Source organism: Phycodurus eques, chromosome 10, assembly GCF_024500275.1.
Source record: "Phycodurus eques isolate BA_2022a chromosome 10, UOR_Pequ_1.1, whole genome shotgun sequence".
Taxonomy (NCBI): Eukaryota; Metazoa; Chordata; class Actinopteri; order Syngnathiformes; family Syngnathidae; genus Phycodurus; species Phycodurus eques.
This window is the reverse complement of record NC_084534.1, coordinates 18,412,101-18,425,276: the sequence shown is the minus strand read 5'-3', so window position 1 is coordinate 18,425,276 and position 13,176 is coordinate 18,412,101. Positions and strand designations below refer to the sequence as shown.

The 13,176-nt window shown below is 40.2% G+C and overlaps 1 protein-coding gene across 4 annotated transcripts in view; it reads left to right on the top strand.

The window, feature by feature from the left end:
• The window catches only part of foxj3 (forkhead box J3), a 154,058-nt gene that overhangs the window by 127,514 nt on the left and 13,368 nt on the right, over positions 1-13,176 (top strand). For all 4 annotated transcript variants that reach the window (XM_061687082.1, XM_061687081.1, XM_061687083.1 and 1 more), the window contains one exon: positions 6,095-6,266. In XM_061687082.1, the coding sequence (XP_061543066.1) occupies positions 6,095-6,266 (172 nt within the window). The remainder of the gene's footprint in view (positions 1-6,094; positions 6,267-13,176) is intronic.

Genomic DNA, 13,176 nt, shown 5'->3' with positions numbered 1-13,176 from the left:
AAAATCCATATTCAATGGTCTTAAAAATACCACATTGTTATCCAATTTAACAAGCATTTCCTCTTTCCCTTGCAATTTTGTTGAATATATTTAAGGTAGCAGCATGGTGGACTAGTGGTTATACCATCTACCCAAGAGTTCTGAGGTTCTGGGTTTGAATCTTGGCCTCCCTGTGTGGACTTTGCATGTTCTCCCTATGCTTGCGAGGCTTTTCTCCGCGTACGCCAGCTTCCTCACACATTCCAAAAAACATGCATGGTAGGTTCATTGAGAACTCAAAAATTTCAATAGGTGTTCATATGATTGTGAATGGTTGGTTGTCCATTTGTGCCCTCCGATTGACTGTCGACCAATCTAAGGTGTAGGTCTTAATTTTGGTTAAAAAATGACATTTAATCTTGTAATAACACTGCTACAACTGTCACGAGCACGCTGAAATCCATTTGATTGTCGTGCAACCAATCGGGAGCTGCCAATCTCGGCTGGTTCCTTTTCCCTGTACACCTGATTAACAACTTCAGTGATCCTTAAATCCCATACTCAAAGGTCACATTGTTCTCCAATGGTTTTGAACCAGATGACAGGAAGAATAACAACTTGCATATCATCAATTTCTTTTGGGTGTATATATTTAAGGTAGATTTAGGTAGTTTTTTGTAATATTGTTTCCTGCAAGTTGAGTTGCAAGGGGGGGAATATTTGTAAATTTCTGGAAAGTGTACAGTAAATTTCCTAAGGAGAAAATTAAGATGGGGAATTATTCCAGGTTGAGAATTTTCCATTGGAATTTGGTGGGAATTGAGGGTAAGGTATCATATTAAAGCGTACAAATAATTGTTTTGACATAAGCAGACATCCATGCAAAATACATTAACCAATTTTTTCAACATTGTTGCTTCAATTAAATTCAGTGGCCGTTGTGCTGCTCCTTCTAGTGTGCACACCTTGGCCACCTGCGAGCAATATGGATACAGACATACTGACAAAGAGATGCAGTAAGATGGGGCAGTATTAATCGTTCTTCGCAGAGGATAAAAAATGTTGTTACATTATGTCTCTACATGTGTTACTCCACCGTTTGTGTTTAAGTATCTGTTGCTAAAAGCTTTATACCAACGCAGCACACATGCTATCCATTAGCCCATCTAGGAAGTTTCCCATAATGTGTTAGAATTAAGCTAGTGGATTTTAAGGCAATGTTTTGTGGTTGTTTTGAATACACATGTAATTCTGTTTTGTTTAATTTGACAGTAAACTTCGACTGGGAGTGCCAATAAACAGCTTGAAGCCTCTTTTTTGAAGAATTGTTCACTATCTGACAAACTGCTGCTTGGTGTGAAGTCAGTTGAGTTGAGTTCACAGCCAACATACAACGCTCGTATCTCACATTTTTGCTCGCAAGTCAAAGCAAACAGTCGGCCGAATAACAGCTCATATCTTGAAAAACTCCTAAGTCGGGTCACTCGATCTCAAGGCACCACTGTATGTTGAAATTCCCTAAAGAGTCTACCTTCTATTTTGTAAATTCCTGTTTTGTTCTCGTTTTTTCCACATTAATTACGATGGAATGTTTCCAATTTAGAAAATTCACTGAATTTTTCAACTCTCAAATGCAATAATTTGATAACACTTAATACTACAAAAATATTGCGATATCATATTGAGCCCACTTCCTAGTGGTCACATTTTGTGAATGAGATGTCTTAAAATTGATCACAGTACCTGCAGAAAGGTCTCACATTTGGCCTTAAACCTTTAGATATCCCGGATACATTCTCTTTGATCCACGGGAGTGGCTTAGAAATTCAAATGAAGCAATAGCATTCACGGAGCGTGGTCTTTATCCCACATTTCATCTGATCAGGAGGCCTCCTCGGGAGGCTGCGTTCAAAGACGCCAGTGGTGGAGAGCGCGGCTTGGGGCGGACATGCTCCGGAGCGCGGAGCTCAGGAAGCGTGTTGAAGAGTACGCGCACGCTTCTGGAAGGCAGACAAAGAGAGCGCTCTCCTTCTGATGCCCTCCCACCAGATATGCCCCCTCTCTCTTTGGTGTGGTGCTCCGTCGCTCAAGGCGCCAGCCATCGATCGGCTCAGCCTGATGGATGTGCTGGCTGGCTTGAGTGCTCTCGCAGTAAACACGCCGGCTTTATTATCACCTCTTATCCAAGCCGCAGCAGGAGAAATATGTTAGCATAAAAAAATTAAATACAAATGTACACAACCCCTAGTGTAGCTCTCGCCCGCGGTAGGCACAGGTCAAGTCTCCCTTTGCTTTGCGATGATGAATCCCTTTGATTCAAACTCGCCGTCTCGCACCCAGCGTATAACACAGGGTGCCCGAATAAGACGGCACATCATTTGTACAAGCGATTGCTATTGATTTTCTTTTAAATACATTTCGGTCGCCCACCTGAGCATTGGCGTTCGTGTCGATGCCGGTCGACCTCATGATATTGCGTATGGGCGTAAGGCAAGGTGGCAAACACTGACGCGGATTGTTTCACTTTGGGTAATCGTTACCTCAGCCAAGCATGAAAGACAATATTGTTTCAATTGCCGTTTGTTAGTAGTACACTGAACCCCCCCGTCTGTTTGTGGTTCAAGGTTTATAAATTCGTTCAAATTTTTTGTTAATCCATTTGTTTTGTTTTGTTTTACTTTCATGTACTGTACAGCACTGCATTTTTTTAAAAGTACAGTTCAGTTGTATTTAATCTTTAAAAACTCTTAGTTATTAAGCATTTATTTTGGTACAATTCACTTGACCAAATTGGTGCCATTTTCTTGTTGTAACACTCTCCAAATAAACTTACATTTCTGTCTTTTTTCACAACTCAGTCTGACTATACACACATTGAACTACTTAAAATGTGTATTGGACCATGTCAGGCAACATATTTTTTTTGTCTCATTGTTTTATTTGTACTGAAACTCCTCATTTGAGTAAGAGTTCTTAAAGTAACAGGACTGAGATTTAAGTATTGAATTAGCAAATACAGATCAACCTCAGGTTACAAACGACCCGTTTTACAATTTGCGAATGGTCTTGGCATGGACCAACAGAAGAATCTATGGTGTGCTTCTCGCGCCACATAACCATCATTGGCTCCGTGCATAACGCATTGCTGTATGCCGAAAACGAGCAGTTGGCTCCGCAGCGTAAGGCGGAAAACTGTTGCACATGTAGCCAGAAGTTCCACTTCTGCATCCTCAACCATCCATAAACAAATCTAATACCTCATTAGATTTGTGATTGATGTGGTTAAAAAAAATCTGAAAATCATTTTATTTTCATCAAAAAATACAATCTGCAGTATGTTATTGATTGAATTGTAGCATCTCTTTAATAAAGACAGCGAACAGTTAATGTTGGCGTAATCATGTCAGAATAGCTATCCACGCATGTTGTCGCTTGGTGGAAGTTCTGCCTTTGCATTTATCCAATCACAGATCCGAGCAGCAGCTACGTTGTTTATGAATCAACACATAAGTTGGTGCGACGTCAGTGCATATAACTTTTGCTAAACAAGTAAATAAAGGGCTAAAAAGTCAGAATGACTCATAAGAAAAGGGAAACTGTTAAACAGTGTAAGGAAGTGCTTGTCATGCTTGTATGCTGTGCTTCATCTTGCATTGTGTAAGGCAAGTAAGAGAGGCTCCTGTATCTTTTTTTTTTTTTGCTCCTTATTAAACTGACAAATGAGAACGTGCTCGCTGGAGATAGCATGAGCAAGACAATCAAAAAGTGATAAACATTATTTAAAGAAATGTACAGCAAATCGGCCAGCAGGGTAATTAAACTTAAATGAAAATGTGATGTCCCACTCTAAAAAAAATTTGCTGAACAGAAAAAGACAAGTTACACCTGAATCAGAATTTCCATGCAATTTATTATGCATGGATAAATACTCTTATGTAGTTCTCCTCCCCTTTGCCATCCTTTAATGAGCAATAAACAGTTATCATGTTTATTTAGTGTGTCATTTCTTTATATTAGTGTGTTTTCACTTATTTCTATATTGCACTATTTATTTTTAACCACACTTATAAAAATGGTTAGTTAGTTTTAATTAGTTTTGGGGCTGGAATGGATATATTGTATTTCCATTCATTTCAATGAGAAACCTTACCCAGGTTTACGAAGGTTTAGGGTTACAAACGCGGTTACGGAATTAATAAAGTTCATAACCCGAGGTTACATTTGTGGTAATTGCATGTCCACACAAAGCACATTACAGTAAATTGCCCGTAGGTGTGAATGTGAGTTCGAATGATTGTTTGTTTCTATGTGCCCTGCGATTGGCTAGCAACCAGTCCAGGGTGTACCCCGCCTCCTGCCCGATGATAGCTGGGATAGGCTCCAGCACTCCCGCGACCCTTGTGAGGACAAGCAGCTCAGAAAATGGATGGATGGATACAAATTGCATACAAAAAGTAAATTCAGTAACAAGAATGTGCCGAGATTTCCCCAGTCATAGTTGAAATTAGGCCTGGGCGATTACATCGATGTAATGTGTTTTACAATTTTTTTTCAAAGGGGGGAGAAAATCAAGGGATTAAAGTGTTCATTTCAACTTTATTTTTTTTAAAGACAATAAACAAAGTATAGTTTGGATGAGGAGTAACACAAATACATAAAAGTAACATTTCTGAAGGATTTAAATTATTTATATTTCATGGTAAAGTCTAATTTTAAGAAGAGGGTACAGGCAACACATGCTATTTTCCACTGTTCAAGGTAGTTTAAAGTAATCTTTTGAATTGTGTTGCCTGTCCTGTTCAGCTGCATGTTCTTGCAGAAGTGGTGGCTCTGTATGCAATTAATGCTGGAACAGTTTTGCTGTGCAACAGGGAAATTTCAAGTACTCCCTCTGTGGTTGTTTATATTGTGATGTTTATTGAAAAAGCAGCCTGACAGAAAAGGGTTGAGGGGACAGATAGAGAGACAGAACAGACATGGGGAGTAAAAAGTAGAGCAGAACAATAGTTGAACAATCAAGATACAGTATATGACTACGAGTAACCTTACAAAGGAGTATGTAAAATGTATTTTCCAGTTCATTTTATTCATGCATTCAACAACTTACCCCCCCCCCCCCCCCCCCCCCCGGGATGCAAATGACACTGATTCGGTGGAATGGACCTTATTGGCCCTTATATGGAAAAAACTTTATTGAATCATTATTTAAGTACTGTTTTTGGTATGGTCTAGTTGTCCTTTCGGAACCAGGAAGTACCTGCTCACACAGTTGAATTTTATGTAAAATATTTAACTGATGTGTGTTAGCGTCAGAGAGAAGCAAATGCTCTGAAGATATCAACTTATTTTTTATTTGCTTGCATCCACATGAAACCCCCAAATTCTGTGAAATATTGCAGTGCTGCTTTTGGTGCCTCCATGACCAGATGAGTTTCTTTGCGAAAGCTTTTGTATAATTCATGAGCGTGTTTCATCATTGTTTTGCGCCGCTCGTCGGCACTGTACACGACTTCCCCTGTGGACTGCGCGCCATGTAGCAAAACTTTAGCTTAGCTTGTTGTTTACTTTTACAAATGAATCATTGGGTATGATCTTATTTTGCACTTCAGTAAACCCCAACTCTTAGTGAAGAATAGTGACCAAGCCCTGCTGTGAAAATGTTTAATTGATGCCAAAATTACTGCTAAAAACAAAAGGCTTACAGATTATTTGATTTAGAAAAAAACACACAGGAAGTGTGGGGACGCAGTCTTGTATGTCGCTGCTTTGTAACCCTTTTTGTCATTTGTTAGCTTCAGCAAAGACTCTGTAACTTTTACAAACAAGTCAGGCTAAAGCTCCTCCCTGACATACACAGACATGTTAGAACAGTCAAGATGCATCACTTCAACATACGTCCTTGACACCAATTACTAATTTGCTATTACAGTAGCCAGGGCTTTTGCATCATCTAAATGTTACAGAAAGAGCTTAAAAATAGGAGAGAATGGGTACCACTGCCAAAAAAACGCAAATAGGTGAATTCTTGACTAGCATGTCGCGAATAAGTGAGGTTAACGGTACTGTGTTTTTGACTTTTTTTCTTAACTTTGTAAATGTCCTACCTCCCCACCAGGTGTCCAGTCACCCTGAACCCGTATCCCAGTCTCTGAGCCTCCAGCAGCCCCAGTCCCAGTACAACATGCCCGACAGAGACAAGCAGCTCATGTTCTCTGAATTTGAAGATCTCAGTGCCTCCTTCCGCAGCCTTTACAAATCCGTCTTTGAGCAGTCCTTCAGCCAACAAGGTGAGTTGCATTTCCCCCCTGCCTTGGATTGTCGCATATCACAAAAAGATTATCCTGACTAATTATCCTGTGGTGTGGAATGTGTTAAGAGTGATTCTTTTTTTCGTCCACGATCTGCTTGAAGAAAAGTCTGACAATTGTAAATTTTGAACTGAATCAATATTTACGATAACAAATCCTCACAAATTCATATGGTCAGGTTTGGAGGTCGTGGAGATGTTATGTGTGCTGCGTTGGTAATCTTGAGGCCACCACACACTATAAAGAGCAGTAAGACCACACGTTCAGATTTCTTTCCTTATTATTTTCTAAAGGCAGAATTATTGGATGTCGTTGGATTTTGTAGGTGTTCCTAATGAACAGCCTGCTGAGTGTTCCCTCATGTAAATCTCATCACAATGGGGAGGCTTTTGTGTGGGACAGATTAATCTTTCAAACAGTATACGGCACATTTCCGAGGCGATAAAAGGAAATAATATGCTGGAAGTTATACAGTGCTCCCCACGAGTAATTGTCCCCGCCCAAAAGGTTTATTGCCTAAAACTGTTAACTTTTTCAGCAAATAATGGAAGACAGGCTCCCCCCAAAAAATTAGCAAATAGCTGACTCTGTGTATTGCGACTATGCGGGCGAACATACTTTGTACTGTACTTACAGTGGGGCAAAAAAGTATTTAGTCAGCCACCAATTGTGCATGTTCTCGCACTTAAAAAGATGAGAGCGGCCAAAAAGTTTTACCAAAAAGTTATATTTTGGTTTCATCTGAACAGAAGACATTCTCCCAGTCCTCTTCTGGATCATCCAAATGCTCTCTAGTAAACTTCAGATGGGCCTGGACATGTACTGGCTTAAGCAGGGGGACACGTCTGGCACTGCAGGGTTTGAGTCCCTGGCGGCGTAGTGTGTTATTGATGGTAGCCTTTGTTACTTTGGTCCCAGCTCTCTGCGGGTCATTCACTAGTGTGGTTCTGGGATTTTTGCTCACCGTTCCTGTGATCATTTTGACCCCACGGGGTGAGATCTTGCGCGGAGCCCCAGATCGAGGGAGATTATCAGTGGTCTTGTATGTCTTCCATTTTCTAATAATTGCTCCTCCCACAGTTGATTTCTTCACACCAAGCTGCTTACCTATTGCAGATTCAGTCTTCCCAGCCTGGTGCAGCTCTGCAATTTTGTTTCTGGTGTCCTTTGACAGTTCTTTGGTCTTGACCATAGTGGAGTTTGGAGTGTGACTGTTTGAAGTTGTGGACAGGTGTCTTTTATACTGATAACGAGTTCAAACAGGTGCCGTTAATACAGGTAACAAGTGGAGGACAGAGGAGCTTCTTAAAGAAGTTACAGGTCTGTGAGAGCCAGAAATCTTGCTTGTTTGTAGGTGACCAAATACTTATTTTCCACCATAATTTGCTAAAACATTATTTAAAAATCAGACAATGAGATTTTCTGGATTTTTTTTGTTCCCCCCCCTTCTCATTTTGTCTCTCATAGGTGAGTTATACTTATGATAAATTACAGGCCTCTCATCTTTTTAAGTGGGAGAACTTGCACAATTGGTGGCTGACTAAATACTTTTTTGCTCCAGTATATACGTTAGGGGAATAATATTAAAAACCGGTCTTTATTGCAGTCCTACAATTTTCTGAGAATTATAGAATTTTGGACATACTTGGCAAATAAAGATGATTCTGATTCTAAACATATTGTTGAATTAATACCATGGGCAAATTTTAACTTAGCGTAAAAAATGTGCGCACAGTTCAAATTAAATTACATTAAATTTAATTTAAATGTAATGCTGTCACCATGAATGAAAATGTTTTTATTGTAATACTTTTTTCCCCATTCTGTACTCTGCTTGCACAAGTAGAAGCCGCTGTTGTCAGGGCCCAGTCGTCATGGTAACAAAATCCATGCTTGCCATTGGCCCAGCAGGCTTTGGACTGTGGTGTCCAGTTGCAGACTTGCATGAGACAGACTCGGCCCCTTAAAACGGGCTAATTTCAGCAAGACAAGAATTAGGGTGTGTGGAAAGTGCTATAATTTTTATTCTTAGTATAGTTGGAGGAAAGCGTATCACAGACATGTTATTAGGTGCACAGGAACTGTTTTAAATTATAATATAACATGTCTCCTTCAAGTTGTCTTCAGCATGCCTCATAAAATATTTGATTGATGCAAACATGGCCATAATGTGACACAATTAACATACCCGTCTTCTTGCTCCAAATTCGTCAAATTGCATGAAAAGCTGGCATCTGCTTCTCGTCAGCGCTGAAATGTTTTCCCTGTGCCGGCCGTGTCTCATCAGAGAAGCGAGTCCAATCCCCCTTGTAATTCTGTTGCGTTGAGCTTCATCTGTCACCGTGATAGAGACATGTTCTAGTATAATATGTAGCAATAGAGTGGATGCGTAGCCCCTCCCCCCTAAAAAACAAAACAAAAAAAAGCCCAGTGGAAGAGTCTCACTAGAACAAAATGCAGTTTTGTTCCTAATCTGATTGACTGATAAACAAAGAGCGCTTGACAAGCGGGTTATGAGCAAAGTCGTCTGAGCTTTCTGTGAATAACCTACTTTTCACCAATCAAATGCATTTCATGCTTTTCAAAGAGCTCCTTTCCCTTTAATCTATCATCTATGTTTCATTAAAGTTGCTACCTTTTTTTTGTTTGTGTGTGCGTCCACTCGTCAAACAAGCTCTGGCAATTAAAAAGCATAAATAATCTAGCTGGAGGATTTCACATATGGGCCGCCGTGTCGACAGCAAGCTAATTCAGTCTTTGATAATAGGTAATGAGCTGGCATTATTATTCCGCCGCCGCGTTAATTGCTTTCTGTACCTCCCCGCTTGGACATTGGCGGTTCTGATAAGCGAGATGCACCTTTGGCATCCTGCAAGTAGGTGTTTGCGTGTCAATTGTGGAGGCCTAAAAAGTGCTTCATAGGGTTCCTACGCAAATATCCAGGTCTGGAAAAGTGTGCAAAATGGAAACTATTTTCCATCCATCCATTTTCTGGACCGCTTCATCCTCACAAGGGTCGCGGGCGTGCTGGAGCCTATTCCAGCTATCGTCGGGCGAGAGGCAAGGTACAGCCTGAACTGGTCGCCAGCCAATCGCGGGGCACATAGAAACAAACAACCAATCGCACACACATTCACACCTAAGGGCAATTTAAGAGTCTTCAATCAACCTACCGTGCATGTTTTTGGGATGTGGGAGGAAACCGGAGTGCCTGGAGAAGACCCACACAGGCACGGGGAGAACATGCAAACTCCACACAGGCGAGGCCGCGATTTGAACCCCAGTCCTCAGAACTGTGAGGCAGATGGGCAACCACCGTGCCGCCTGGAAACTATTTTATGAAAAATATTTGTTTCTAAGACTGTTATCACTGTTCTATTGAACTCATCTGGATTTGGTCTCAACTTGTTTGTATGTGCTATACAGTGGTACCTTGAATTACAAATTTAATTTGTTCCATGACCAAACTCATAACTCATTTTACTCGTATAGCAGATCACGTTTCCCACTTGAAATTCCATTAATCCGTTCCAGCCACCCAAAAACACCAACAGTTTACGTTTTTAATAAAGGAAAATAGCACTGTATTATTTGAAAACTTGGTAGAATACAGAAATAAACTTATAAAGTGTAAATACTGTATGTACAGTGACCCCCGCATATTCACGGGTTGACATTTAACAAACATTTTTTGGGGGGTCTTTTGATGAACAGATGAACAGGAGCATGGTCTTCAAAAACAAGGCAGGGGTTCTTAAAAAGTATATTTAATATTAATATTATTTTTATGATTATTATTGTAATTCGTTCTAACATTATGCACAGTTTTAAAATCGGCACTGTGCGTAAATATAAGAAAATAAATAACTTTATCATTTATTTGTTTCAAGGCGGCACGGTGGCCGACTGGTTAGAGCGTCAGCCTCACAGTTCTGAGGACCTGGGTTCAATCCCCGGTCCCGCCTGTGTGGAGTTTGCATGTTCTCCCCGTGCCTGCGTGGGTTTTCTCCGGGAGCTCCGGTTTCCTCCCACATCCCAAAAACATGCATTAAATGGAGACTCTAAATTGCCCGTAGGCATGACTGTGAGTGCGAATGGTTGTTTGTTTCTATGTGCCCTGCGATTGGCTGGCAACCAGTTCAGGGTGTACCCCGCCTCCTGCCCGATGACAGCTGGGATGGGCTCCAGCACGCCCGCGACCCTAGTGAGGAGAAGCGGCTCAGAAAATGGATGGATGGAAAATAGTTTCCATTTTGCACACTTTTCCAGACCTGAATTGAATTGTCCTGTTTTTTAAATAAAGGGTTCAATATATAAAAAATATCTGATTCATTGATTATTACAAAACAAATAATCGACCGATTTATCGATTTTTAAAATAAACATTAGATGCAGCCCTACTTGTGTGTCTCGCTATGGACCGGCAAGACTGTTCTTTCGCTTTGTGCTCCGTGGTCTCGGTGACAATGAACAATTCTTCATATTTTATTTTGCAATATTGAGGAACGAAGATGATTAGCTGAAATGTACCGGTGTGAAAGTGTACATTTTATTTTGATAATTTTGTTGAGTAAAAGTGAAAGTTGCCAGAAATATAAATAACTACTGTAAGTTGAGTTACAGATGCGTGAAAATGCTACTTAAGTATTCTAACAAATTGTTTTTAATTTTAGTCCTTTACATTAGCTAAAACAGTTAGTGTGAAAGCACCTCAAGACACCACCATGTCCTTGGTGAGCTTTTCTTGCTCTAGTAGAACAAAGGTTGGCCATCTTTGCAGCTTATTAAATGTGATTTCCTGCTTTTCCCCATCTTTCTGCGATACTATCTTTGGACTGCCGAGTGTCCGTTGACCACAGCAGCAATACAAGGACATCTGAGCGTCTGGGAAATGCTCTTGTTTTGCGTCATTTGTCACCATTTTCTGTCATTTTATTGACAGAACACTTAATCTGCTGTCAGTCACTGTGGAGCCGTGACAAATTGTTTTCATGCTCCATTAATTTGCCAGGGAGAATGTACCCTTCCCGGCCACAACATTAGGTATGCAGGCACAATCTAATGAGATCCAATAGAAGAGTATACATTTACAAAGATAAGAATATGACAAGAATAAGAATTTGACTCAACTCAGTATGATGCAGACCAATGTATCAATAACCATAGCAACCAGGATTTTTTTAATGATGGATATGTCTTCTTCCAAGCATGATTATATGTAAATAAAAATATTATATATATATATATGTTCTCATTAAGTTGTGTTGCAAAAATATTGAAAATGTGTAAATGTCCCCATTAGACTTTGCTATAAAAAGAGTTTCATGTTCCCAACTATTTTTGTTCTAAAAATCTTAAAAAATATATTTAGTTACATTAAATTCTTCTGCAAAAATATACAGTATATAAATGAATATTGTGTGATATAGTGCCACAAACTATTGGATGTGTACCCAGACACTGAAGTTTTACATAACTACGATGAACTAGAGCAGTTAAACGTTCTTCAAAATGTCACCATCAAAGAACAGGGAACTAACTGTTAAAACACCAGTTCTGCGCTTCATGTGAAGTGGGCAACACAACAAATACTGCATGACAGAATCTCACCATATATTGTCAACAACATAGATTCCTCTGACTAAAACTGACATTTCTAATAATGATTTATCCACTTAACCTTCACATTGTCCAACCAGGTCAAAATGACCCATTTATATTTTGACTGTTCTCTCCTCTCTCTCTCCTTCCTTCATTCCTCCCCTCCTTTCCTCGTCTCTTCCTCCCTCCCTCCTTTCCTTCTTTCCTTCACCCCCCCTGTACGTCCTTCTTCGTTCCTTGACCGAAGGACAAGAGGGGAACATTTCGTCTAATAAAAATACAATTTTCCATCACCAACTCATCCTTATGCCAGTTCAAACAGGTGAATTTTTTTTTTTTTGCACACATACATTAGTTATTATATTAGTTATTCTTGAACGATAATGAATTTTAACAGTTCAAACACTAAATATGCAACTCTGGGAAACTGGCAAAATTATATCAGAAGCAAAGGGGTTTTAAACACTTTTTATTTTTTATTTTTGTGGTGCCGACTGGTTAGCACATCTGCGTCACAGTTCTGGGGACCTGGGTTCAAATCCCGGCCCCGCCTGTGTGGAGTTTGCATGTTCTCCCCGTGCCTGGGTCAGTTTTCTCCGGGCACTCCGGTTTCCTCCCACATCCCAAAAACATGCGTGGTAGGTTGATGGATGGACGACTCAACTACAATGCACTTGAACAGGCTACAGAACACAAGTTAAAGTCATGTCTGACTTCCCCATTAACAGCTTTGTTTTCAGAGACCTTATGCGCTATGAGCATCGAGAGCCACCGAGCTAAAAAAAAATGGCCTGAATTGCTTTAAAGGTACACCTCATCTGCTTTGGATAATCAACGTTGAGGGTATACAGAAGGCCAAAAAGGTATGCCAAGGCCATAGAGAGGTCTGGAATGTTATGATGTAGCACAATGTCCCGTTCCAACACAAGTGCCTGGTCTCGCTCAGATGTATCGGCATTGTCATCTTGTAGGATGGTGAGGATGGCAACTGATGCACCGTTCAGCACTGGTTCCAAACTATCAGTGTCCTGAAGAGAAGTAACAGGTGCATTATTGAGAGCTAAGAAAAACTAGACAAAATACATTTCTGCTGATTTGAACTTAAACTTCTGCACCATGCTGGTCATTTGACTCGTGGAGGTTTTAAAACGAAAAAGCATCTTTTTTGCTTTTTTTTTTTCTTTTATCAATAACTTTCACCCACCAACCTAGTGATGAGTTTTGTACAAAAGTATCTTCTACTACTGAACACCCACCAACAACCCTGCTGCTTCTCAGCAAAATAAAA